Here is a 27,726-nt window from a genome sequence, read left to right as displayed (position 1 = left end):
ACCTCTTTCTGTGTTCCCATCTGTCGGTTTTAGTCTCGCTCTCTCTCTCATCTTCTCCCTCCTCTCGTTTTGCTCTCCGGAGCACTTCCCCCTCCCCCCACTTTTCCCCTCCCCTCTGCGCGTCTAGGTTGTGAAGATAAGGGGGCCGGTGGTAAGTGGGGGAGGCTCGCGCACGCGCACCCGCCCCGTGCTTTGCTCGTGCTCCCCTCCTCCGCCCTTCTCCCCCTCCCCCGGGACTTGGTGGAGAGCTCAGGGAGCGTGCGCGCGGCCCGCCCCGGGCGCGGGCGGAGGGGAGAAGGAGGGGAGCGCGGCGGCCCCAGCCCGCAGAAGCTGGGAGCCGCGCAGGAGGACGGACGGAGGGCGCGAGGCAGCGGAGCACAGCTCAGCGGACGGGACGGACCGTACTTCTCAGACCGTACAGCCCGACCCAGCCCGGCCCAGCGGAGTCCAGCTAGGCAAGCACCGAGCTGGTAAGCAAGTGATTGGGAGGTTGCAGCCGGGCCAACTGGCTCGCAGCTCCGCTCCGTCCCGCGGAGCCGCTTCCCAGGACAGCTTCGGGCCCGCGAGCTACAGGCCGTCACCCCGGCGTCCGGGAAACCCAGTGCCTACGCGGGCCGCGGGAGCCTGAGCGAGCGGCGTACAGGCCCGTCCGGAGGGCAGGCGGGGACCGTAGTCCGTGCGTCCTCTGGTTCCGGTCTACTCCATCCCCTGAGCCCGCGGCGCCCACTTTCCCACCACTTCTTCCTCACCCTCTTGTTGTTGCCCCTTCTTTTCCCTTCCTCTCATCCCTTGACACCCCCTTCTCTTCCACCCTCCCCATCTCTTTCTTCTCATCCCTCCTCGCCCCCGTCTGTTCTCTTACTCCGTGTAGTCCTCTGCTTTCCCACTCCTTGAACTCCCTCTTTCTTCCTTCTCCCTCACTGGAGCTTATGCTCTTTTCTCTTTTCCCTTATTGCTCCCTTCTCTACTCCATCATTTGCTTTTCTCCCTTTCCCCCCTTTTCTTACTCTTGCTTCCTTTCTCACTTTTCCCCCTTCTTGTTAACCTGCCCTCTTTTTCTTCCTTTCTCCCTCTTCATTCCTTGTCAGTCACTCCCCTAACTTTCTAGCTCTTTCTGCCTCTTTATTTCTCTCAACTCTTGTCCACCTCCGTCTTACATCGTTTTCTTCCTTTCCAGTTGTCACCCCTCGTCAGTTTCCCCTTGCTGTCCTCATCTTGGTATCTTTTTTAAAGTGCCCCCCCTTCCTCCGCCTCCCATACTTTCTGTCCGTTTTTGCTCAGACTTGTCCCTTTTCATCTTCCTTCCCTTCTTTTCTGGACCTCATTTCCCCCCAACTCCTTCTCCCTCATCGCTTCTCTTCTAATGCTTTTTTGGCTCAACCTTTCCTTCTTATTTTCCTTTTTCTTGCCTCCCCCCTGCCCTTTTCCTGCCCCTTTGCCCTTCATCTACTAATACTCTTAGGTGGGTTTTGATATTCCTTACATATTCAAGATTTCTGTGTGCGTGGATATCTTGGGAAACAATTTGAGTTTCATGATGTCAGTGTTCAGTTTGACCATTTGTTCATGGTTTTAGAACACTATAATAATAATTCCCCATCATTTCCCTCCAAGTACTCCTTTGTTTCTGAGCCCCAAACTCCTGTTGTGTGCAAGTTTGTTTTTCTGGGGAGGGGGTTTGTACTGATAACATAACTATTTAACATAAGTTAATGTTACTAGTAGGACCAGGCATGGGAGTTATAGTTTATAGGTAACTGGGCAACCAAGTGAAGGAGAGGAATATTTTACAAAAGCAGTTTTGTTGTGCAGGTATAATAATAACCTTTGTGTTTTTAATCCAGGGACCTTGAGGCACTTAAAATTTTTTTTTTAATTTTAATTTTTTCAATTATGTGTAGAAACACTTTGACAGTTTTTGACATCTTAAAAATCAGATTTTTCTTGTGACACTTTCTGAATATTGATTCATTAGCTTTGATGGTAGCTATTTAATGCAGGTAGCTGGAGAATATTACTTTCATTTTACAGAAGTGGAAACTGAGCCATGAGAGAGCTTTTGATTTTTTTTGTCTGAGATAATAAGATGTATATGGGAAGAGAAATCAGAACATTTGATCCATAAATTTTCATATATAGTTTTTAATTAGAAAATTTACAGAAGTTGTAAAATATTAGAATCTCTATTTTGAGATTATACATCTAATTAAAAGGTAAAGCACCTTGGTCTGGACTGGGATTCATATTATTTGGTTCCCGGAGTTTGCTCTTGTCAGAGTTCAGTAATAGGGACCTAAGGGCTACTTGACTTTTCTATACTTATTTACGTATCTGTGAAATGGGGGGAAAACACCAACTCCCTGGTTTCCTCTGTCTAAAGTGGTTGTTATGCTGGATTATTAGATAATATTGTTAAGTTCGAAACCTCAGAGCTTCAACTTTATGTTTGGTTGTTCTTTTGATTTTTTGATCACATGAATCCCTTCAATCCAAATGCCCCCATAGCAGGTAGCTAGTCTCTTCTTTAGTGTTTAAAGTATTTGAGAGTTAGTGACTGAGAAGCAGCAGTGATGGTACAAGTGATTGATGTGAGGAGAGTGTTGCTTAGTGGTCATCCTGAGCTCCATACTAAGAATTCTGACCCATGGCTTCTATTCCTTCCGGAAGCACTGACTCATCTTGTGATGCTATGTGCATGTGGTTCGTTCATATTTTTGGCTTGCTCCTTCTTAAAAAGAACCTTTTCCTCATTCTGAGACTTTTGAACATCAGTGTTTGGGTGTTTAGGGTCATTAATAAAAGTTTTTCTAATGAGTGCCTATTAAAAGATTTTATCATTCATATCTGTATATTATACTATTACATAACAGAATAATTTAAAATGCAGCTACAGGCTCATAATGCCTACAGTTAAAGCCTTCTTTCCAGGAAAATCCAAATTAATCAGGCATTTTTGTAAAGATGAGATTTAAAGCATCTGTTTAATGATTGCTATTGCACTTGGTATTTATTTTATAGAGAAGAGAATATTTAACTGGGATTAATCATTTTAAAACTTGGCATCAGTCATGGATAACTGATTTTGTGAGGCTGGCCTTTGAATAGGGCAGGTAACAACACCATTGTTTTAAATATGGTTTTTAAACATAAGATCTTGATATTTGGGACACACATAGGGCAGTTACCACCCTTGAACAGCCTTAAAACAGTGAGTATAATCTTCATGGCCCTCTAGGTTCACTATGGGCTACAAATGAATACTTTCCCATTCTTTTTATTTTTAGTTTCTGGCTTAGCCAGTTTTGCCTAGAGAAGGGGAAAGAATTGCTGAAAGAAGACAATTTAGAGATTAGTGAAGAGTTAAAAGTAAGAGAGTATCAACTATTGTCACAATGTGAATGAATTGTTTCAGAAAATGAGTGAACAAAAAGACAATTGCAGTCAAGACATTTAAAGTGATGTGGTGTTCTTTGAAGTATTAATGTGTTAAAGTTTGGAATGCACAATTTCTGGTGGAGTTTATAATCTGCATTTCTACTTAGACTAATATTTTAAAAGATTAAATTACATCCATATAGGAACTTCTTCCATTAATATAGACAATAGTCCAATTACATCTTTATTGTTTCTGGGGCCAAAAAATTCATCTCTTGGTAGTTGACTGATCATGAGCCCTTCTGCACTCAGCTAGACGATTCTAAGAGCCATACTGAGTCTGGGAGGATCTACCAGAGCTTGTGAATGTTTGGCATAGTCATTGAGAAACCATACTTCATTGTGGTATGGGCTGATATAACTTTAGAGAAAAACTAGTAATAATTAGAGACTGGGGGCAGCTGGGTAGCTCAGTGTATTGAGAGCCAGGCTTAGAGAGGGGAGGTCCTACGTTCAAATCTGGCTTCAGACACTTCCCAACTGTGTGACCCTGGGCAAGTCACTTGACCCCCATTGCCTATTGTCACTCTTCTGCCTTGGAGCCAATACACAGTATTGACTCCAAGACGGAAGGTAAGGGTTTAAAAAAAAAATAGAGACTAAAGAACAATACAGAATGGACATGAACATTTACCATGTACTCACGTAACTACACATCTTGATATTATAATACGTTGAAAACATCTGAAAATATGGGCGGTTTTTTATTTTTTATTTTTTTACACTTCTGGGCCTGCCACCTTTGCTTGCAAAGGGTGCTGCTATAAATATTTTGGTGGAGTAGAATCTTCTGGCAGTGGGATATCCAATTAGGTCCAAGGAAATGTACATTTTAACCACTTTATTTTCTTGATTTCAAATTGCTTTCCAGGACACCTGCAGTAATTCATTGCTCCACAAATAGTGTGCCTCTTTTCTATCCCCCTTCCAGTGTTTACTAGTCGTGTCTCTTGTCATCTTTGTCAGTTTGCTGAGTGTGAGGTGAAGGCTCAGGGTTGTTTGGATTTGCTCTCCTCTTTTTATTAGTGATTAGTAGCATCCTTTTGTAGTAATTAAATTTGCAATTCATCTTTTGAGACCTTTTTTATATCCTTTGACCACTTATCCACTTGGGAACTACTCAGGATCTTCTTTTTTGTTGTTGTTGTCTTTGTATCTTGGATACCAAACCCTTATAGATATACTTTTTTTTTTTTTTTAAACATGCCTAACATCTCGATTTGCCAGTCTCTTTGTAGACCATAGACTTAGGACTGGAAGGAACCATCAAAGTCATTGAGTCCAATTCCTACATTTTTCAGATGAGAAACATTGACTATCTGGGTTAAGTAACTTACCTATGTTCACAGAGTTAATATCTTTGTTGCTTCCTGTAAGGCTGGATGTCAAATTCATCTTGAAATGGGGGCCACTAGACTGGAAGAAGGCTACATACTGACTTAGAAAACCACATATTATTATTATTATCCATGTTATATTGTATTTTTATTTTGTTAAATGTCTTCCAATTACATTTTGATCTGGTTTGGTCTGTACTTGGGACTGCATTTGACACCTCTGCTCTAACGTACTTTGAGAAAGTAGATTCTAAAATCTTTTAGTTTTAATTTCTAAGTCTATGAATCAGGAAATGTTTGGAAGTTTGTTTTGTTGATGCTTCTTGTTTTTATGTTAGGAATATTGCTCCTTTGTAATAAAGATGGACAGCCACAATAACTGTTTTAACAGTAAGTGCAACATTTTTCACCAGGCTGTAGTGTGGGATTTTTCAAACTTGTATCACTTCTCTCTCCACCTTGCATCCCCCCTCCCCAAGCCCCCCCCCTTTTGCTTCCTTTTGTTTTTTTTTTCCCTCCCATCTTAGATTGTAAATATCTTGAGGGCTTAGGTCTTTATACTGGTCTCTCCAGCATATCCAGCATAGTGCCCTTTTTTTTTTTTTTTTTTTTTTTTTTTTTTTTTTTAACCCTTGTACTTCGGTGTATTGTCTCATAGGTGGAAGATTGGCAAGGGCGGGCAATGGGGGTCAAGTGACTTGCCCAGGGTCACACAGCTGGGAAGTGGCTGAGGCCGGGTTTGAACCCAGGACCTCCTGTCTCTAGGTCTGACTCTCACTCCACTGAGCTACCCAGCTGCCCCCCAGCATAGTGCCCTTTTTAAGTGTTTATTTAATGGCCTCTAGACTCTTATTTTTATAGAGATGAAGAAGAGGAAGAATTCTTTTATTCACTAACCTTTTTAGTCTTCGTTATTACTTTGAATTTGGATTTCTATTTAGAGCTTAGTTTTGTAGTCATTATGATATATTTTTTTTTTACTTTGCATAAAACAGGGGGACCCATTTTCTGCATTTGGAACTTCAATATTGGTGTTTACAGCCTTTTAAGTTCATCAGCTTCAATCCATACAGGTCTTCTTGCTTTTCTTTGAATTTCTCATTCAGCTTTTATTGAAGCACAATTATTCTATTATATACACATCACTCTTTGTTAATTCACCACCTACTTTGTTTTTAGTTTTTAATTCTGTTTTCTAAAAAAAAGTATAATAAAATTTTTAGTTAGGAAAATTGTGAATATTGTCAGGATCTCTCAATTTGAGAAACTGAGAGGGTGGGGTATTTGAACAGGTTGATCCTGAGAATCTACTTGTGTGCTTTAGCTATGCATTAGTATAGGAAAAAAAAACAATTTATGTTCTATATTTTAATTACAATTTGTCAGATACAATTTAAAGTCCAACTATTAGGCTTTGAGAGATTTTGATTGACAGAATTTCTTCTGCCAATCCAAATCCCAGCAACTTCCAACATTTATTTCATGGAAATTGAAGCAGAAGATGAAATCCCACAATATGAGACAAAAATGCATAATACAAGTTTTACAGTTTTTTTTTTTATTTACCACCTCGAACAGTTAGTAGTGTTAATGCAAGAGTGTTTTTCCTTGGCCCTTCTTTGGTAAAGTGGATGGTAAACAAAAGGTACAATTTTTTTTAGCTGCCTGATTAATAGGGTGAGGCACATCCTTTTTTAATTAGCCAATTCAGTAAAATATTTAAGTGCCTGCTGTACTAAGCTATTAGGAATACAAGAAAAAGCAAAAGACAACCGTAGCCCTCAAGGAGCTTACAATCAAATGGGGAAGACAACAAGCAGACAAATATGTATAAACAAGCTATATATGGGATAAATAGGAAATAAGGGATGGGGAAGGCACTAGAATTAAGAGGATTTGGGAAAGACATAGGAGATGGAATTTTAAGCCAAGGAAGCCAATAGGAAGAGATAAGGAGGGAGAGCATTCCAGGCATGGGGGATAGTCTGAGAAAATGACTAGAGTGGAGAAATGGAGTGTCTAGTTCTCAGAACAGCAAGGCCAGTTTCACTGGATCAAATTAGGTTAATAAAAAGCTATTCCTTTTATAAATCTAATCACCAAGAAACCAGCTACCAAACAATTAAGAATTTTCCCTGAAACAGATTACTTCTGCTGTTCAAGGAGGACTGATTAGGCCTTCTGTTCTACAGACTTCAGACCAGCACAGTTTTAATATGAAATCTTAATTTTTACTGTACAGCTAGAGCATTAGTGCTATTAATGTTCATAAGAAGAAGACTCAATTTTTTCTAACTTTATACAATTAATATGGTATGTTAAAACATAAATGTGGAATTGTCATTATCTTCTTCCTGCTGTGTTGGTTCAACTTTGTGTCTATTCTCTTAAGAGTAGTTTGCTCATCTGACATGATCTTAGTGTTTTCTTACCTTTACTCAGAAAGTAAATAGTCTGTCCACTGTTGTCAGTATTTCCATTCTCTCTGCCATCTCAAAGGCTAATTAACTGACAAAGGGCCTTTTAATATCCATGTGTCATGCTAGATTTTTCTTCCTTCTATAAGAGTATCAAAATGTCCATGGTGAATTTTTTTACATCCCTATCTCATTCATTCTTAAAATTATAACCTGTATTAATCCTTTATAAAGTATATTCTGTGCCACTAATATAAATTGGTAAAAGCTCTAAATATGGCTTATACAAAACAGGCAGAAGTGCCAGGTTTTACCAGCTAGAAGAAAAGATAATATAAGTAAGATTTGCTTGTTTGAAATTTTGTGGTGCATTACTGAAAACATGATCCAGAAGCCAGGGAGCTGAGAGGGTGCTGACTGCAAGTGAGTTGACTATGAGATCTAAACCAAGATTTGAAATTATGAAATAATTTTGATAATGTTGTTATTATGCTGGAATGGTCTCCTCATTGAGTTCTCTGATTACATTCAGTATTAGCTGTTGTTGGGGTTCTATGAAGTTTACTTCTTGAGTCTATGTGTCAAAGAATGGAAGGTGAGCTGGGATTCCCAACTTTTCTTTTAATACAAAATACATTTAGGTAAGCATGAAGAATACTTATTTATTTCCCACTTCACAGAAGAGCAATAGCACTTTTAGAGTTAAAGAAATTGTCTTTTCATCTTGACTACCTAATTTTCTTGATATTTTCCCATTTCTTGTTTATTTTTGTGTTTTTTAAAAATATGGTTATTTAGAGTCTAAATTTTAGACTCTCACATTGTGGCTTCCTTCAATGCTTATACAGACACCATGCATGCAGATTAAATACTTTTTGGAGATTTTTAAAAAGTTATATTAATATCTTTTTTGAGTTTTTATTAAAAAATTTTTCTTTATATATTGCCTGTAATTTCTCCCTACCTCTCCAGATAACAATCCCAAGACTTCAAAAAGGAAAACAAGACAACAAGGAAAAGAACAGTCAGCAAAACCAATCAGTACATGGTAAAAATATCAGAAAATAGAAGTGATGTTCCACATTAGTGAACTTCTTCCCCAGCCTCTGCAAGGAAGTTCAGAGGGAGGCAGGAGATTTCTTATATCTCTTCTTTGGGATCATGCTTATTTGTAAATTTTTAGTGTTTAAGATTGTGTTCTTTCCTTGTATGTTGTTGTCATTGTGTATATTTTCTTCTTTCTGCTTACTTCTCTTTTTATCAGTTTATATAATAAGATTTCCCTTGTTTCTCTGTATCCATCATAATTGTTGTTTCTTATGATATAGTAATATTCCATTACATCTATCTATCACTATTTTTTTAGCTATCCCCTAATTGATGGACAACACTTTTTCAGTTGTTTTTTTTTTGCTACCGCAAAAGGTACTGCCATAAACATTTTGGTTGTGTAGAGAACATTTTTTAATGTCTTTTTTAAAAAAAATCAGACACTCTCTATCACTGACTTCTTTTTGGTATAGATCAAGCAATATCTGGATTAAAGGGTATGGATATTTTAGCCAAATTTTTATTTTTAAATTCTTATTGATTTATTGTATTCTTTTATGTGGTTGCTAAAAGTTGCAGATTTTTTTCATATCTTTTGACCACTTACATATTGGAATAGCTTTTGGCCTTATATTTCCATTGTCTGAAGTTTCTTATTAATAAAAAAAATTGAAATGAATACCCAGGGCTTTATTTAGTTTAAATAATATTGCTTTTTAGGCTCCATACTTTAATGTTTGTTATTTTAGTAGTACAGTAAGGTATAGAGGTAAGATTGTCTGAAGAGCTAGCTATTCTTTAAAAACTGGGGTAGCTAGGGGCTCAGTGGATAGAGAGTCAGGCCTGGAAATGGGAGGTCCTGGGTTCAAAACTTCCTAGATGTGTGATGTTGGGTAAGTTACTTAACCCCAGTTGCCTAGTTTTTACTGCTCTTCTGCCATGAAAGCAATACTTAGTATTGATTCTAAGACAATAGGTAAGGGTTTTTAAAAAAACAAAACCAAAAACCATTGCTCTTAACCAAAGGTATTAGTAATGACTTGGGAATATTTTAGTAACTAATAAAAGATTTGCTTTCAAATATAATGTTGAAAACCAGATAAATAAAAGGAACTTTATGCATCATCTCATTTTGATTAATCACTAATTAATCAAGGAATTCATTGGCGATAGGATAGCTTGCAGCACATTTTTCTATCTTTTGATTCCTGTTCGTTGACAAAGTTCATTACATAAATTTATGTAATTTTTAGTTTTTAGGAATACCAATTTTTCTTTTCTTTTCTTTTTTTTTAAACCCTTAACTTCTGTGTGTTGGCTCCTAGGTGGAAGAATGGTAAGGGTGGGCAATGGGAGTCAAGTGACTTGCCCAGGGTCACACAGCTGGGAAGTGTCTGAGGCCAGATTTGAACCTAGGACCTCCTGTCTCTAGGCCTGACTCTCAATCCACTGAGCTACCAGCTGCCCCTGGAATACCAAATTTTCAAAGAGTTACTTGTTTTCTTCATCAAAGAGTCTCTCTGGGGCAGAGATCGAAAGTTGTCTTCATTGAGTCAGTGGTTTGAATTCTTTACCCCAGGAGACAGGAAATTTGGCCAAGAATGGTTTTGGGATTTCTTTTTAATGGGATAGAGATAGGTTAATTGTCACTTGAGATGTACTGCTGGCTGTTTTCATAACACTTTAGTACTGTAGTAAACAATGTTATGATCTTTTAGGAAATATGGTTTAAAAATTTGATGTCTTTATCATTAATAATTAACATTAATTATTGCCAAAAAGTTACTGTGGGCTTTATTTTTATCTAGAGAGGCACCTTTTTGGCCTCCATTTAAAATAATAAGGATGATATACTTAGAGAAGTGAGCTCCTGAAAAAATGTAATTCTTCAGTGATTTCATATAATATTCCAATAATCCAACAGATATGAGTTATTCTGTTTCAGACTCAAAATCTGGTTGTATTTTATTGCTTACCTAAGTTTTTTTCTTTTTACTTCTCCTACTTATCCTGACCTATATAAATCAAAGTTTGCCATGTAATTAGGCATCCAGATCTATGAATCATATTTTAATTTTAGAGTTTACTCCTTGAACATTTAAAAACAAGATTTATAGACTGTTGCTCAAATTGGTTTCCAGTTACCACCAAACAGGTTTAGACTTAGCTAATTGTGGAGTCTTGAGAGTATTTTTTAGGTTTATCAGATTTCCACACCCAAAGGAGGATATCTTATTTAGCAGCTAGTGATTTTTAAAATGTAGAATAGATTAATGTTCATGTTAGGGATGAAGCATAGTTGTAGCATCTCTGCATTTCTCAACCCCTTTTTTCTTTGATTTTTATCATCACCCCCTACCTTTTTTGATTCATGTTTTTCAGGTGTATGTAAATTTTTGTTAAGGGTCTAGATTACTTGTCACTAACCTTGGTTATGTAATTAAACTGTAAACTCAAGGAGTTATATGTTCTTTTCCTTGACTAGTCCACTGACTGATTTAATCTGAATCTGGAAAGGATCATATGATATTTTGCCTATGACTTTTTTTTTTTTTTTTTGGTTCAAATCCTTACCTCTGGTTTTCAAATTGATGCTAAGTATGGTTCCAAGGCAGAAGAATGGTAAGGGCCAGGCAATTGTGGTTAAGTGACTTGTCTAGGATCACACAGTTAGGAAGTATCTGAAGTCAAATTTGAACTCAGGTCCTTCTGACTCCAAGCCTGGCAATCAATCTACTGAGCTACCCAATTGTTCTAGATATAACACTAAAATAAGTCTAATTTGAGGATTGAGGGAATTGGAAAGGCTTCCCATCGTAATTCCACCAGCATGGAACTTTGAAGGAAGCTGGGCATCCTAACAGGTAGAATCGAGGGGTTATATTCCAGACAGGCAGGGCAGCCTATGCAGAGGCAGATGAGAGATGGGATGCTTTATTTAGAGAATGACAAGTAGGATAATTAAGCTGGAATAGAGAATGTGTAAGAGGAATAATGCGAACAAGTCTAGAAAGGTGGAGAGGGAGTACTGATCCATGTGACTGGGGAGAACAGGACTGCAACAGCTCAGGGAATGATCTTGAGGCGGAATTAAGATCATAGATGGCTATGAGAGACAGAAGGGACCCCGAAGGGCAGCTCATCCATTTTGTGGGTGAGGAGACTGAGGCACAGAAAAGCTAAGTGAGTGACTGGTGACAAGACTTGGCAACTGATTGGATAGGGGAAGTTAGGGAGGAGGAAGGAAAAATTGCAGATGGCTTAGGTTGCAAACTTGGCCAACTGGAAGGAGAGGGGTGACCTCAAGGACACATTTATTGAAGAATAGCAAATCTCAAACTTACAGAATTTAAAAGTGTGATGCTACACTGCTATCCTTGCTGCATCATCATCGTTACCATCATTAGCGTTGTTATGTTCCCCCTCTTTGTACATGCTGCACCCCTTAAAGCTAACTACTGGCTAGAAGAAAACAAACAGCCAGAGACTGGGCTTAGGACAGACATGTTTAAATGAGAATATTAGAATGGCCAGTGTTTACTTTGCCATTGCTGCAGTTGCTGAATCCGTATTCCAGCAAATTAAGGTGGGCTTTCTTTGCTAAGCAGGCATCGGGTATTTTAAGCTTCTGTTTTGTGTCTCAGTAGAGCCTTACGTTCACATGTTAACAACATTCTATTATGTCTTACAGATATTTTCAGGATAGAAATGTTTGGAAATTAGTTCAAGTGATGAGGGGGGAGATACAGAAAGGAAAAAGTAAGATGATTATCTTAAATGTAAAGTTTGAGATATTAGAGTTATTCAAAGCTGGTGTATTTAAATATATGTTTTATACAAAAATACACACACATAAAGTGTGTCTACCACACACAGACATATAATACATGTGTACCATATATACATGTCTATATACATACATGTAAGTAAATATAAAATGTGTGTATACAGTACTCACACACACATTTACCAAACTGCTATAGCTTTGAGGATTACCATTTTTATATTGGGAACAGTTTGTGGGGACTGTGTGTCTTGTAGAGTGTCTGGGACTATACTGATTTTTATTTTCAGCATTTAATCTTTGTGTTTATTTTAATATCATTTATAATTTAATATCTCAAATACTATTCCTAATATTTTAACAAAGATGCTCTTTTCCTTTGTGATTTAAAGTTTGCAAAATTGTGTTAATTTAACATGCACAAGACAACATTTCTATTGGAACACATTTCTGATTTTTAAAAATGGAAGTCAGAGGAGAAAGTGAATTTATTTAACTGAAATTAATTTTATGGAAAACTTAACTGTGCTGCACTGAGTCACTAAGTGGTTTAGAATAATAAAAACAGCTGAGATTTATATAGCACTTTAAAGTGGGCAAAGTGCTTTACATACATTATCTTATTTGAGCTTCACAACAGCCCCATGAGGAAAATATTACAACTATAAAAATAATAGCTAACCATAGCTATTTATATATTTATACAATCTTACATATGTTATCTCATTTAATCTTCATTTTACAGTAAGGACCCTGAAGCACTGAAAGGTTAAGGGGTTTCACATAGCTAATAAACAGCAGGACTCATGCCAAGTCATTTGAATGGATGTACAGCTCTTTGTCCACTATTCCATGCTTCCTCTTCATGGATGTCCACAGATATTTTCTTTACTTTTTTTTTTTAAGACCGTTACTTTATGTCTTGGAATTGAAACTAAGAATTGGTTTCAAGACAGAAGAGTGATAAGGACTAGGCAATTGGGATTAAATGATTTGCTCTGGGTCACACTGCTAGGAAGTGCCTAAGGCTATGGCTATTTTCTTGACGAGCTAGATAACTTTGAAAAATTTAGTTAATTGAGAGTGAAGGGGATTACCTGGTATTTTCAGGGTGTAAAAGAAATAATGTAGGCTCTAGTATACATTGTGTATATACATTGAAATTTTGCAAACATAAAGCTTCTTGTTGGGGGCAGCTAAGTGGTTCAGTAGATTGAGAGGGATGAGAGGCCCTAGGTTCAAATCTGACCTCATATACTTCCTAGCTGTGTGACCCTGAGCTAGTCACTTAACCCCCATTGCCTAGCCGTTACTGCTCTTCTTCTGCCTTGGAACCAATACATGGTGTTGATTCTAAGACAGAAGGGAAAGGTTAAAAAAAAAAAAAGAAATTTGCAAAGTTGAGACCTTAATTTGTAATCTTTTATGCATTTCTCTCTTTCATAGACAGTTTTGTCTTTTTGGATTTGAGGAGGGAGTTTCACTGTCATGGTCTGATTGCTTAGTTGTCATGACAGAAAAATGAATAGCCTCCACTGATAACGTGACTGGTCACTACTTCAGGAATGTATATTTTCCCCCTCATTTGTGATATAGGAGCCACTGTAGTTTATCAGTGTTAACCACTGGGCTTGTTAGACTATCCCAGAAGTTCTGCTATTCATGGAACTATCAGTAATTGTTACTTGTTTATACATTATTTAGATTCATGTGAGCAGCTCAGTTTATATTTTGTTTAGCACTTAGTGCTTTGATGTTTATTGTAAAAAGTGATCAGCATCGTTGCTGACTTGAGCAATCTTTCCTAAGGATCTAGTTAAAATAAGTGTGTGGGATGATAGTTTTCCATGCCCCTTCTCCTTCCTATTTGGGAATATATTTTGAAGTAAAATTGCATTCCCTCTTCATTATGTTGTGAAAGCCAGAGAGGGCTCAAGCCTGTTTCTCTTGAGCACCATGGACAGCAACAGCCAGTTCTTCCTGATCTTGCTGATTTAATGCTCAATTAAAGAGAGACTGGTGTCCTCTACTAGGAAGAATGTTCACTCTGCAAGAACTAGGATTCCTCTGATTATTGTAACAGGTAAGATTTCTATTTCCAGTACAAACCTCTCATCTGTCATTAAATACAAATCAGAATGGATTTTTTGTGTTTATATGACAAAAAACTGTGATCTCTTTTTAAGCTGTACTTGTCTTTCTTAGTTAAAATTAGGTTACATTATAAAACCTAACCACAGATGGCAAAATAGGTAGGTAGAAAGCCATTCATCTCCTGTTTCAGCAAGTTTGAGAGGAAATTACATTTGTTAAGGTTCTTTTTCACCAGTCCACGGCAGTATTTTACTTCTTGACCAAGTGCAATAAAAACTCAAACATCTAGTACAGTTCAGTCAAGCCTACTTCTGCATTTAAGGAACTATTCAGCACTGTTAAAAAGTGCTGCTATAAGACAAATAATGAAAACTCAGTCATATTCCTCAGTCACATAAAGAAGCAGCTTATATAGTCTCCAGATCTTCAAACCATAATACTTCCTATTGCCATTACTTGTTTACTATGAGAGCAAGCCAGAACTTTGAGTTTGCTCTCTTTCAGAGGTAGCCAGAAGTGTTTATACAAAGGAAGAGGAGCCTACTATATCTGTGTTCTCTGGAAGCTTTTTTCTTTCTTTTTTTAACCTTTGGACCAGATTAACATTTTAAACAGGTTTGCTGGCACTATATACTAGACAGAAGATCACCAGCAGGGATAAGGCATTCTGACGGTCTAACTTGGATTCTGCCCTGAGGATTCACAGTCTGTTTTCTTTTCAGTTTCCTATTGCCCAAAATTCTTTATCAGCACTCAACAAATTAGTTATTAGAATAAATTGAATTTGGTTTACACTTTAAATAAACTTGATCAGTGATAGTATTCGTGCCCAGTGGTCCATTGAGAATAAGTCACCCTTTCACCCACCATTAACTTTCTTACCAGTGTCATTGCTTGGGATATCTACCAATAAAGGTACTACAAGGTTAAGTCTTGATCACTAACCTAGATAGTAATTTGATTAATATCTTTTGTTTTTTTTTAAATTAAAAAGGAACCTCATTAGAATGGATTTATCCTGTTTGCCAAATATTGGGTTGACACAAATTTGAGCTAATTGTTTACTTGACAGAATTGTAATACAAGTCAACTGGAGAGGGCAAAAGCTGAATCTAATAAGGTGAAATTTAATAGGGACAAATATAAAGTCCTTTAATTGAATTCAAAAGTCAGCTGCACAAACACAGGTTAGAATAACCATGGCCAGGCAGTAGTTGCTGAAAAAGTACCTGGTAGTTTTAGTGGACTGTCACATCAGTATGAATCAACACAGCATCATGGGAATGGCCCCTTCCCCATTTCTCATCCTTCCTCCACCCCCAAAGAAAGCTTTTGTGATCTTGGATTGAATCAATGATAGTATAGGGCCCAGATTAAGGGAGAGAGCTGTAATAATCTAGTTGTACTGTGCGGGACTCATACGATGTCTACTTAATTCTCTGGACCATATTTTAGAATTGGCATTGGCAAACTGGATTGTTTCCTGAAGAGGATGACCAGCTTAAGTGGAACTTGAAACTGTGCCTTGCCAGAATTGGTTGAAGGCACTGGAGATCTTTAGCTGGAAGGAACCAAGATAGCTATCTTCAAATACTGAGATTTCTGTTTTGTGGTAAAAAGACAAGACTTCTATTCTTTGTCCCTAGCAGTCAGAACTAGGATAAATGAGTAGAAATTACCTAGTGAGGCAAGCTCAGGCATGATATAAAGATGAACTTCTTGACAGTTAAAATAATCTGAAAGGAGAAAGGGTGGCATCATATAGGTAGTAAGTTTCCCCTCATTGGAAATTTGAAGGTGGAGACTGGTTGATAACTAGCCTAGTTGCATTGATTTTGCGGCCTTGAGTTGTTCTTGATCCTTGGACTTGAGTCCCTCCTACTTTCATGGCCTCTCCCATATTCATTCTCTCTTCTTCCACATAGTTTAGGCTCTCATCAGCTCTCCTTGGACTATAACAATAGCTTCTTAACTGCTTCCAATCCCTTTTCTTCAATTCATCCTCTACACAGTTGCCAGAATAATAAGCTGAAAGTACATCTCTGACCATGTCAGCTCCCTGCTCAGAATCTTTAGTGGATTCTTTATTATATATTCTGGAAAGCCTACCTTTCCAGAATTATTAATGCTCATTCTTGTACTCTCTTCCAGACAAACTGGCTGGTCTTGCTGTTCTTAGCAACTCAACATTTCATCTGCTGTCTCCATGCCTTACAGTCTGTCTTCCATGCCTGGAAATGGTTTAAGGTGGTTTTGAAAACTTAAAATAAATAGCCACATTACATGGTAGCTTCTCTTTGTATGTAGCTGAAGGAAGTCATTTGCCACCTACTATAGGAAGCCTTTTTACTTAAAAAAAAAAAATCCTTACCTAATGTCTTAGAATCGGTATTACTAAGTGATCAGTAAGGTCTAGGCCATTGGGGTTAAGCGACTTGTCCAGAGTCACACAGCTAGAAGTATCTGAAGTCAGATTTGAACCCAGGCCTGGATCTGTCATTCAACCACCTCATTCCCGTAGGAAGCCTTTTCAGTCTGAGTACTAAATCCATGATTCTATGATGTCTTCTTAGCTCTGTCTCTTCTCAGTTTTTCCTTCACTTTCTATATGCTAAATCTCCAATGGGAGCTTTTCCAAGGCATAGATTGGCTTTCTTTTTATGTGCAAGGCCTAGCAAAGTACTTTGCACGTAATATGAACCTTATTAAATGTTCAATCGAGGGGCATTGAATTAAAGGGGCAATTTATGTTTCAGGCATGGATTAGAGTGGATGAACTAACTCCTTTATGGTTAGGTCTAAGGGGTTAAAAAAATTCCCTTGACATGGGACCTGTAATGAGGATTTCATCTGTGTTCCATTACTTTGCTTTTTGTAAACAGGAGTTTTTAGAAGTGCTAGGAATGGGCCTCCAAACTGTAATGGCTCTGATTAGTATCCTATTTTTTTGCATTGGTAAAGAACTCGTTCATATAGAAATGCTTGCCCACACCTAAGTTTAATTGCTGAAAAGATCCAGATGTTCCCATGTGACAATTTCTGTTTGTTATGAGATGTGGAAAAATTGCCTTCACTTTAACCATCCTCTCTTGTGTATTGATGCCAGTTTTCCAGCCAGTTAACTATTAAGTGTGCCTCTTGTTCTATTGAAATAACTTAAGAATTATTTTTTGTATTTCAAGTTTAGACTTTGTGTTTTCATGGGTAGGTATTATCTACTGCTCTGAAGAGTGCTGATAAGAAGAGGATAAACTGAATTGCATATTTTTTAAAAATTTAAATTTTATTTTCAAACAAAGTTCTACTTTCTCTTACTACCATCTTCTCCCTCCAATATCTCTCCCCACCCCAACCCCAGCTTGAGAAAAAAAGAACAAAATTTGTTCCCGGAATGTCTTTGTCTCTCCTCTGAATCTATGAGACTCTCTATCAGGAGGTGGGCAGCTTGTTTTACCATGACTGGAATCGTTGTTGGTTAATGTGTTAATCAGAGTTCTCAAGGCTTTCAGAGTTGTTCATCTTTCCAATATGTGCTACTGCATAAACTGTTCTGATTTTGGTTGAAGGCCTTTTGAAAGATTACTATCAAAATCAAAAAACAGATCATTTTGGACTATTTTAGTTCTTTTTTTTTTTTTTTGGAGAGGTTTACTAGTAGGTAGCTTGGGTGAGTGATGCACACGCTATCTACTTACCTTTCAGCAGAGCATTTCAAAGTCTTTCATACTATTCTTTTGGACAAGATCAAGAGGTGGTGAATTCAGAATTTATCAGATGATCAGAGTAGTCATTAATATGTTGTCAGCATGGATGGAGATTTCTAGTAAAGCAGCTCAAGGATTCATTTGGGGTCCTGTGCCTTTAAGCATTTTTCTCAGTATTTAGGATAAAGGCATAGTTGGCATGCTTTGTCAACTATTGAATTGCACATGTAAAATCTATATCAGATTGCTTGCCAGCTGGGGGCAGGGGGCAAGGGAGGGAAGGCAGGAATATGGCTCAAACTTAAAAAAAAGGTTAAAATTTTCATGTAATTAAAACAAATTTGCATTTGACATGAAGTTGGGCAGAAGCATATGACAAGCCCAGAATTCAAGAGGAGCTTGGGAGGCTCTATAAGGATGGGTTGAATCTTAATAAGGTGAAATTTAATATGGATCAGTGCATAACTCTAACTTGGTTCAAAGAATCAGCTTCCTAAGTTTTACAAATGGGGAGGCATGGTTAGACAACACTTTAAGGGAAAAAGATCTGTGGATTTTAATGTACTGCGAGTGTGACACGGACACCAAAATAGCCACACGCAGAGACACGGTATCCAGAACTACGTTCCCACTCAAGTCTGAACTGATTAGACCGGTCGCCTCTGAAATATTGACTTCAGTTCTGGATGCTGTTATTTTAGGGAGTGTGTTGACAAGCTGAAGTTTGAAACTGAATTCAATTCAAGCATTTATAAAGCTTCTGGGTACTGTGCTAGGTAGAGCTGCACAAGGAGTTGCCTTCTCTGTACTCCACAGGGAAAAACCAAGTAGATTAGGTGGAGGATTCCTTTTGTCCCTTCTATGGATGGAGACCCTTTGAGATGGTCTATCAGTATTGGACCGATACTTCAGTGGACCCAGAGTCAAATAGGAGGAGGAAAAGAAAGGGCCAGATTGTATTTGTGAAATTTTGTGGGGCTTTCAATAAGCTCAAGCTTTTCTTTGAAACAAAAAGATTTTTAAAAATTTATTTAAATTTTCATTATATCTTTTGTTTTGTGTCATCTACATTTCCCATTGTATTCCTTCACCTGATTCCCTCCCAGAGAGCCATTAAGACAAAAAAAAAACAAAAAACACCAACTTAAAAAAGAGGGGAGAAGTCTCAGCAAAACTAACCAACAAATTAAAAAAAACAAAACTGGACATTGTACACAACCCTAGTCTGCAGACTTTTCTTTTTTTCAAAATAAAATTTTTTTTGTATTTCATGTAGAAACAATTTTTGTCTAGTCTAACATATTTTGACTCAGATTCTTTCTCTCCCCAAGACAGTAAGTAGTCTGATATAGGTTATACCAAGTGCTGTCATGCAATACATATTTCCATATTCCTCATGCTGTGAAAGAAGAAACATCACCTACAGTAAAAAACTCATCAAGGAAATAAAGTGAAAAATGGTGTGCTTTGTGGGCAGACTCCAACAGTTCCTTTTTTGGCTGTGGGCAGAATTTTTCATCATGAATCCTTTGGGATTATTTTGGAATCTTGCTTTGCTGATAAGAATTTAGCCCTGTTGGATCATTATACAATAATTCTGTTACCTGTATACCATGCTTTTCTGGTTCTGCTCACTTCATGTGTCATCAGTTCATTTAAAAGATTTTCTAGGTTTTTCTCAACTCACCCTGTTTGTCATTTCTTATGGCACAGTAGTAGTCCATTACAATCATATACCACCCAGTTAGTGGACACCCTGTCAGATTCCACTTCTTTGACACTAAAAAAAGACTGCTCAAAATATTTTTGTATAAGTAGGTCCTTTTTGTCTCTAGCCTTTTCAGAGCATATAGGGGAGGTACTTTCTTAAATCCTTTTTTTGGTCATTATACTTATTTCATAGCACTCAGTTTTGATTATTTAATTTCCAAAATTATAGTATTTTTTTTCTGGTTTTGCTGACTTTGCTTTAGTTTATGTCTTCCTATTATCTGCATTCATGTTTGTTTCTTACAATATATAAAGTTTTTTTGGTGATATTTTCAAAATAATTTTATATCACTAAAAATGTCCAAAAGTATCCTTTCCCTTCACAGAAAGCAATAGCATATAATAAATAGGTAATGATTTTAAGGGAACCCCTTCCCCCCCCATCAAAACTTATCAATATATCAAAATAGTCTGAAAGTAGGTGCAGTGTGCTGTTACCCATTGGTGTCCCACTTCTATAAAGGTGTGTGGGAGCTGTGGTTGTTCTTTATTTTATTCAGTTTTGTGTTTGGATTGTTTTCTTGGCTTTGCTTACTTCACTTTTTGAAGTGTCCATGCAGATTTTTCCATGCTTTTCTGTATTCATCACATGCAGCATTTCTTTAAAAAAAATTTTTTTTTTAGTGGGCAGCAGGGTTGCTCAGTGGATTGAGCCAGGTCTAGAGATGGGAGGTCCTGGGTTCAAATTTGACCTCAGACACTTCCTAGTTGGGTGACCCTGGGCAAGTCACTTGACCCCCATTGCCTAGCCCTTACTGCTCTACTGCCTTGCAACCAGTACACAGTATTGATTCTAAGATGGAAGGGAAGGGTTTAAAAAAATTCTTTTAAAATGTTATTTTTTAACTTGAAATTTTTTTCATTTACATGTAGAAAACACATTTCTTATAGCATAGTCATATTCTATTACACTCATGTACCACAATTTGTGTAGCTATTCCCCTGCCTATGGATAGCTACTGTTTTGTTACCACTGATATGAATGTTTTGGTGTATATGGTGTGTCTTATTAGTGGCCTTCTTGGATATAAGCCCAATAGCGAACTCTCTGGGTCAAACAGTGTGCATGTTTTTGCCACTTTCTTTGCTTAACTCAAAATCACTTTGGAAATGATTTATTGTTTTATAGTTCCATCTACCCGGCATTAGTATGCCTGCCTTCCTACGGCCCCTTTAACGTTGATTGTTCCCATCTTTTGTCTTCTAGGCCAGTTTGTATGATGTTAGGTGAAAACCTCAGGTTTTAAATATGTATTTCTCTTATTGGTAATTTGGAGCATTCTTTATTGTGGTTATTGTTTGCAATATTTTTGGGAACTCTGTTCACTTTGATCCTTGTACCATTTTTCTGTTGGGGGATGAAAAAGCTATATTATTTTCAAGAGTAATTTTCCAATGTTTTAATAGCTGTGACTCATGCAATTATTCAGCCTCTGTGGTATCAGAATCATGGGTCACCCAGAGGACGGGGGGAGGCCTTTGGTGGATATTTATTCGCGACTAGACTTCAGAATATTATCGAGGCCAATTGTGCACATGAAAAATAAAAACATTATCAAGAAGACGGGCATAGACATGGAAAAGTCGCCCAAGTTCAAGGGATAAGAGTGGAGAGCCCGACTCCCTGGTTTATGTGAAGAGATCAAGAAGGCCATCTTGTATACAGTCTATATGGGAAGCCAGAGACAGGAGCCTAAAGTCACTTTACAGAGGAGGAATAAAGCTCTGAAGGGATTAAATGATTTTCCTGAGGGTTAAGATATGTTAGTAACCATATTGGTGTTATGATGAAGAAAGGCCTCCTGGAAGAAGTGGACCTATGAAAAGTTCTGAAAAGTCAGGGATAATCTTTGTAATATCCAGTATTTGGTTATAGAAAGATGCTTATTACAATGCCCAGTTAGGTAGGAATGTTCCAGTGGTTTCCATGATGAAGCTAAATACTTAATATTTCATGGCCACCCAACTCAGAAATGGAGTTGTGTGGTCTTACATTCTTCCATAAGGACCCATCTTTTTGGTACAGCTTTATTAAGTTTTATTATTATTTTTATTGACAAGGGGAACGCATAATTTGCTTCTAAAAGTTGTGGTATTATTCATCTTCTTGAAGACGTGCTGGTAGGCAAGCAAGGGATGCTGCTCCATATGGTAGTTTAAAACTTGACAAGATTCACCTTACAGGTTAAACACTTCAGCAGACATGAAAGGGCTGTTATAGGCAAAGATCTTAAAATGTAAAGCCAAATGTAAAGCTCCCCCGGGAGCTTACCTTCTGCAGGGGAATGGCTAGGGAAAATTTCACCCATTAATATGATGAGACACCATAATGCAGTTAGGATCCAGTAAAGGAGGAATACACAAAGTCTGGAAATGCCTTTATTAAATAATGCAAAATGAGTAGAACAAGAATGGAACACACAGTGACTGGCCCATATGAGAAGGAAAGTAAACTCATGGAGAAAAAATTTAATGGGTACAGTTTGGAAAATTGTTATTTTACATTTAACTTAAATGTAAAGTTATTAACTTTGTCAATTGAAACGATCAATGTTTATTGTTTAACAAAACGTTAAAATGTACAGACTTCTAAAAGATTTCTACATTAGGCATTCACAGATGGTACACTTAGCACTACACTTGAATTGCTGTTTAGGATTTTGCTATGCCGGGTTATTTGCCTGAATAATAACAGGATTTTTCAGTATGAAGTTATTTGAGGAATGAATCTTCCCATTCAATGACATCTCAAACACTGCATATTATAATATTCTTGTTATTCCATAGGGTATGTATGTTGCATAAAATCCGAGTATTAAATAATAGCTGGTACTCCTTACGGTATTATTTTTTGTTGTTGTTTGCATTTAGAAAGCTTTTGTACTGTGCCAGGTTAATCCACACCAGATCTGTTTTAGCATAAATTCTCTTTCAAGTAGGTGCTCTTTTTACTTGGAAATCGATGATCTCTGAGGGCTCTAACAGCACCTGAGTCCTGTGATTTCTGTGATTTCCTCATTTGTCTACAAAAAACAAGTCATATTTCTTCATTGCTGTCTTTATATACAGCTCCAGTTTGTAGCCACTGTGACCAGCACTACTTACCTGGGACTTGCTATATAAAAGGAGGGCTTCTGAGCACACCACAGCTTTCACTGCAAGTGAGTGGACATAGATGGCTTCTGTTCATTGTTAATTCTAAGGTTATTTGGTTTTACCTTGGGTGTGGATTCAATTTTTGCTCCCTGTTTTCCCCTCCAACCACAAGCCAGGTGACAGGATCTTTATGGAGTTTAATTTGAAGTGTGAAAAGAGCTGATATATACCTAAAATGCTATAGTAAAGACTATTCTTTGTCAACTCCATAGCCTCAAACCCATTTATCTGAGGAACTGCCCAGGATTTAGAGTTGGCAGAGGAAAGTAAAGATGTATACATACATGCTATGTGCATGAAACCATGGAGAGCCCAAAATGCCAGGGGTATAATAGTCCTTATAGCTTTTTTCCTGGAGAAGTTTTCCTTTTAAGCTGAGTAAATGTCTACACCCTACACAATATGCTAGACTAAATGGATTTCAGAAAACGTTTGTATTCAGTAAGACAAACAAAAATATGGCACAGCTTACTACGGCATAAAGAAAAGTGGTGCTTTTCTCTCTTATTTTTCTCGTTACATGTTAAAATTTTTTTTTACACATTTGCTTTTTGAAAATTTGAGTTATAAATTTTCTCCCTCTCTCCCCTTCCTCCTGAGAAGGCAAGAAGTTTTATAGATTATGTATGTGTAGTCATGCAAAACATTTCCATAGAGCCAAGTTGCAAAAGAAAACACAGGATCCCCCTTCTCCCCCTTAAAGGCGAGAAAAATAAAGTGGAAAAGGTATGCTTTGATCTACATTCAGACCCCCTCCATTCTTTCTCTGGAGAGGGACAGAATTTTTCTTCATGGGTGAGACCCTTGTGTTGCTGAGAATGGCCACGTCATTCCCAGCTGATCATGGTATAGTATTGCTGTTACTATGTACACAGCTCTCCTGGTTCTGCTCACTTCACTTGGCATCACCCTATCTAAGTCTTCCCAGATTTTCTGAAAGCTTCCTGTTCAGTATTTCTTACAGCACAAAAGTATTCCCTCACTATCATGCACCATACCACAATCACATAACTTGTTCAGACATTCTGAATTGATGAGCATCTCCTCAATTTCCATTTCTTTGCCACCACACAAAAAGAACTGCTTTAGATGTTTTTGTACATTTAGATCCTTTGCCTTTTATCTCTTTGGAATGCAGACCTTGTAGTGGTATAGCTCAATTTTATGGCCCTTTGGGCACAGTTCCAAATTGCTCTCCACAATGGTTGGATCCATTTACAGCTCCACCAACAATGCATTTGTGCCTCTGTTTTTCTACATCCCCTTCAGCATGTTATTTTTCTTTTCTGTCATGTTAGCCAATCTTAGAGGTATGAAGTGGTGCTGCAGAGTTGCTTTAATATGCATTTCTCTAATCAACACTGATTTAGAGCATTTTTATCCACTCACTATAGGTAGCTTTGATTTCTTCTTCTGAAAACTGCCTGTTCATATCTTTTGACCAAAAGTGGTTTTTTTAAAAAAGGCCCATGAACTCTTTTTCATAAAGGATGGTTAAAAAGCCATTGTCCCTATTAACTCTGGAAATGCCATTCTCACAGCATAAAGTGGGAAGGATGCTGGATTTGGAGTCGGGGAACTTGGATTTAAATAGAATCTGAGCTCTGCCACATGGGTGGCCTTGGGCAAGTCACAGGATCTTGTTTCCTTATCTCAAAGGTGAGGGGGTTAGACTGGATGTGCCTTCTGGATCTCAATGTATGATCCTATGATTCTGATCACTTGTTACTGAATAGTTTTTCAGTTAGTTGGGAGTTGGGCATCACTTTTCTCTTCCTTGTCTTTTGTTGACAACTTATCTTCTAACAGAGAGCCTTTTCTACAGGATCATCTGTCTGCATCTGAATTGTTTAAATGTGACAATACTCATTCAGCTTGTAGATTTTTCCATTGGTTAGAAAATGATTTGTCTGTAGTCAGGAAAGAATAGTCTGGAGGAAATCTCACACAGCCACAGGCTTTCTGGAGTTACTGACGGTTGTTTGTTTTGCAGGAACGAGGTCGTGATTGTTTCCGGTTTCTTGGAGGAAGAAAAAAGAGGTGGGCTGCCCCCCAAGGATGAAAGTGTGATTGCTAGTGTCTTCATGAGCTCCAGAGGTCATAGCACACTCCCACGGACTCTGATGGCCCCTCGAATGATTTCCGAGGGAGAGCTCGGAGGCATCGCCCAGATCACTTCTTCTCTCTACCTGGGCAGGGGCAGCGTCGCCTCCAACCGCCACCTCCTCCAGGCCCGAGGGATCACCTGCATCGTCAATGCCACCATCGAAATCCCCAATTTCAACTGGCCTCAGTTTGAATATGTCAAAGTGCCTCTGGCCGACATGCCCCACGCCCCCATCGGGCTGTACTTTGACACCGTGGCTGACAAGATCCACAGTGTGAGCCGCAAGCATGGGGCGACCCTGGTGCACTGTGCGGCCGGCGTGAGCCGCTCTGCCACTCTCTGCCTCGCTTACCTGATGAAGTACCACAGCGTGTGCCTGTTGGAGGCGTACAACTGGGTCAAAGCCCGGAGGCCCGTCATTAGGCCCAACGTGGGCTTCTGGAGGCAGCTGATAGACTATGAGCGTCAGCTCTTTGGCAAGTCCACAGTTAAAATGGTACAGACGCCTTATGGCATCGTCCCAGACGTTTATGAGAAAGAGTCTCGCCACCTGATGCCTTACTGGGGGATTTAAGGCCACTGCAGCCTGCATCAGCAGCTCCACCGAGCAGTACCAGCATCTGCTACACACAGTCTGCTCCCCTCTACACCTTTCTTTTCACACGATGGACTTGTGTTCTCCCTCGCGTGTTTTTTACAGTGGGTGTTCAAGTCTATTTTAAGAGGTGGGGAGGGTGGGGGAAGGGACACATTGCATTGCTAGTGACCTTTTTAAAAGTTACCTTTTGAAATAGTGTTTACAGAAATCTTTATCCAGCTTTTAATCATTTTTAAACCATTTGAAAGTTAAATAATTGAATGACATGTTTTGCTCTCCCTCACCCTGAATCTTATGCCTTTGACACCATTGCAGGTACCTGAGCTCAATTCAAAGTGACAATCACTTTGTGCTAGGATCAATCCTTCAGACACAGGCTTTTTACTCAAGGCTGCCAACTAAAACAGCTGCTTAGAAGAAATTTATATAATGCTTCAGTCTTCAGTGGGTCACCTATATTCTTTTGCATTTATGATTTACTCAACCTGCAACTTCAAATAAGTAAACTTTTATTTAAATGTAAGTAATGATAATGAAATTTGCTGCAGAGTTGTCTTGGAGTCACTAATGTGATCCTGGATTATATTAGTATTTTTAGTAATCTCGTAAGCTTCTTAACCTTTTATTAGGCAGATTTTTGTTTTCTTGATAATGATTCACTTTTGTTTCTTGTGAAGGTAAAAGACAGACTGTGGTAAAATATGGCTCTTCTGACAAAATTATGAACTTAAATACTTAAAATAGGCTTTCCAGCTGAGTCATGTATACCCATTCACACTGTTGCAGATGGGCAGATATTAATATCTCAGACAAGCGCTGCTGGAACACTGAGAATGTGTGCTCAGAAAAAAAAAAGGTCTTATTCTCAATCAGCCCATTGTTAATTGGAGTGCTCCAAAGCACTAGGCCCTCCAATATAGGTATGTTTAAAAAAAAAAAAAAAGAGTGCCTATACTTACATGAAAAACAAAACAAAACAAAAACAGAATCGTAAAAATATTTCAATAAAGATTATAAACAGCAATTGTTTTTCTTGACTGCATTTGATTTAATTTCAGAAAATGTCATGCAACCTGTTCAATGACTTAAGACATTGGACTGTACAACCTAGTGGGGGCTCTGTGGAACTTTCAACACCTGCCACTTTAAATGAACTATTTCCCATGATCCTAGAGAGCAGTTATATAGTCAGACAAACTCTAACCCTAATCTACTTAGTCTTGCATCTTTCCAGATTTGATTTTGCTCCTGGTCTGAGCTACAGTGATGTCCTCTAGTCTTTGTTTATTCACTCCTATTAACGTCTCTTCCCTGCCTGGGGAGTCTGCTGGAAGGGAGATGGCTTTTCATCGTAATTCTTCTTCTGTTGGGTTCTCGGGTCTGCTGCAGAGCCTGTGCTAGAGCAGGAAGAGAGAGAAGCAGAGAGGTTCTGGGTGCTAACAAATTTTGCTTCTGGACATGGATCCGAGTGTGAAAGTATAGGTTTGGCAACTTGATTAAAAACCCCAAACAGCCATCTTTCTACAGTGTGAAAGATTTGTGACCTTAATTTTAAGTTGTCTTTCTATTCTTTCAGTGAATAGGGTAGCAGTTTTTCAAAGAAACTCTGGTTGGAGAAGTAGGGGCTAAACCTGTTTTGTCAAAAAGTTTATAGAAAAATTTAGCTTCATGAATAATGGGGTTCTTTGAGTTCTTTCTTCTGTGCATTGTGCTTCATCTTAATCCTAAATGTAAAAAGGCCATAAACTGAAAGCTTGGGTCATTCTCCAGGATTAATCACTTATGTTTTCAAAGGATTGAATCTAAAAACAGCAAACGCTTTTCTCATTTTCCTGGGGGGAAAAATTGCTTATCTTGTAATGCAGAATTAATCATTAACAGAAAAGCACTCCATACTTGATAATACAAACAACTCCCAAATATAGCACAAGACAATGACTGGTTTTTGATTATATTCCACCAACTTCAGTTGGTTTCATAGATGCCTAACTTGTAGCAGCATATGAGGGTCTATTACATTGTCATCAGAAAGTTCACACAGCAGCTGTTTGTAAGCCATATCCATTATTCATAGCAGAATGGGGATACTGGGATTAGCAAGTAAAATTCCAAATAAAAGTTGTGTGTGAAAAGCACTTGAGAGCTCATCTGCCATAGATGGTATTCCAAGGAAAGTGCCATTTCTTTAACTCCTGGGATTGCCTGGCTTTTACAAAGTTGAGTGGCCCAAAATGTTTTAGGGATATTTTAGGTAGCCTTTATTACATAGCAAAT

The 27,726-nt window shown here is 38.1% G+C and overlaps 1 protein-coding gene across 2 annotated transcripts; it reads left to right on the top strand.

Moving 5' to 3' along the window:
- The first annotated feature begins 347 nt into the window (after positions 1–347).
- DUSP14 (dual specificity phosphatase 14) lies at positions 348–26,448 on the top strand. Of its 2 annotated transcripts, XM_044672279.1 has the most exons (4): positions 348–470; positions 22,661–22,752; positions 24,741–25,553; positions 25,768–26,448. In XM_044672279.1, the coding sequence occupies exon 3, from the start codon at positions 24,832–24,834 to the stop codon at positions 25,426–25,428; it is 597 nt and encodes a 198-aa protein (XP_044528214.1). In that variant the 5' UTR covers positions 348–470; positions 22,661–22,752; positions 24,741–24,831; the 3' UTR covers positions 25,429–25,553; positions 25,768–26,448. The 2 variants fall into 2 exon arrangements, with proteins under 2 accessions (XP_044528214.1, XP_044528215.1); XM_044672280.1 differs by lacking the exon at positions 22,661–22,752.
- The last annotated feature ends 1,278 nt before the right edge of the window (positions 26,449–27,726 follow it).

The sequence above is a fragment of the Gracilinanus agilis genome, chromosome 4 (assembly GCF_016433145.1).
Source record: "Gracilinanus agilis isolate LMUSP501 chromosome 4, AgileGrace, whole genome shotgun sequence".
Classification (NCBI taxonomy): Eukaryota; Metazoa; Chordata; class Mammalia; order Didelphimorphia; family Didelphidae; genus Gracilinanus; species Gracilinanus agilis.
The sequence above is the reverse complement of the archived record's forward strand: the minus strand, read 5'-3'. Positions and strand labels throughout refer to the sequence as shown.

What these genes read in the sequence shown, in the direction of transcription:
- DUSP14 (XM_044672280.1), top strand. Translation starts at nt 24,832, where the DNA reads ATGAGCTCCAGAGGTCATAGCACACTCCCACGGACTCTGATGGCCCCT.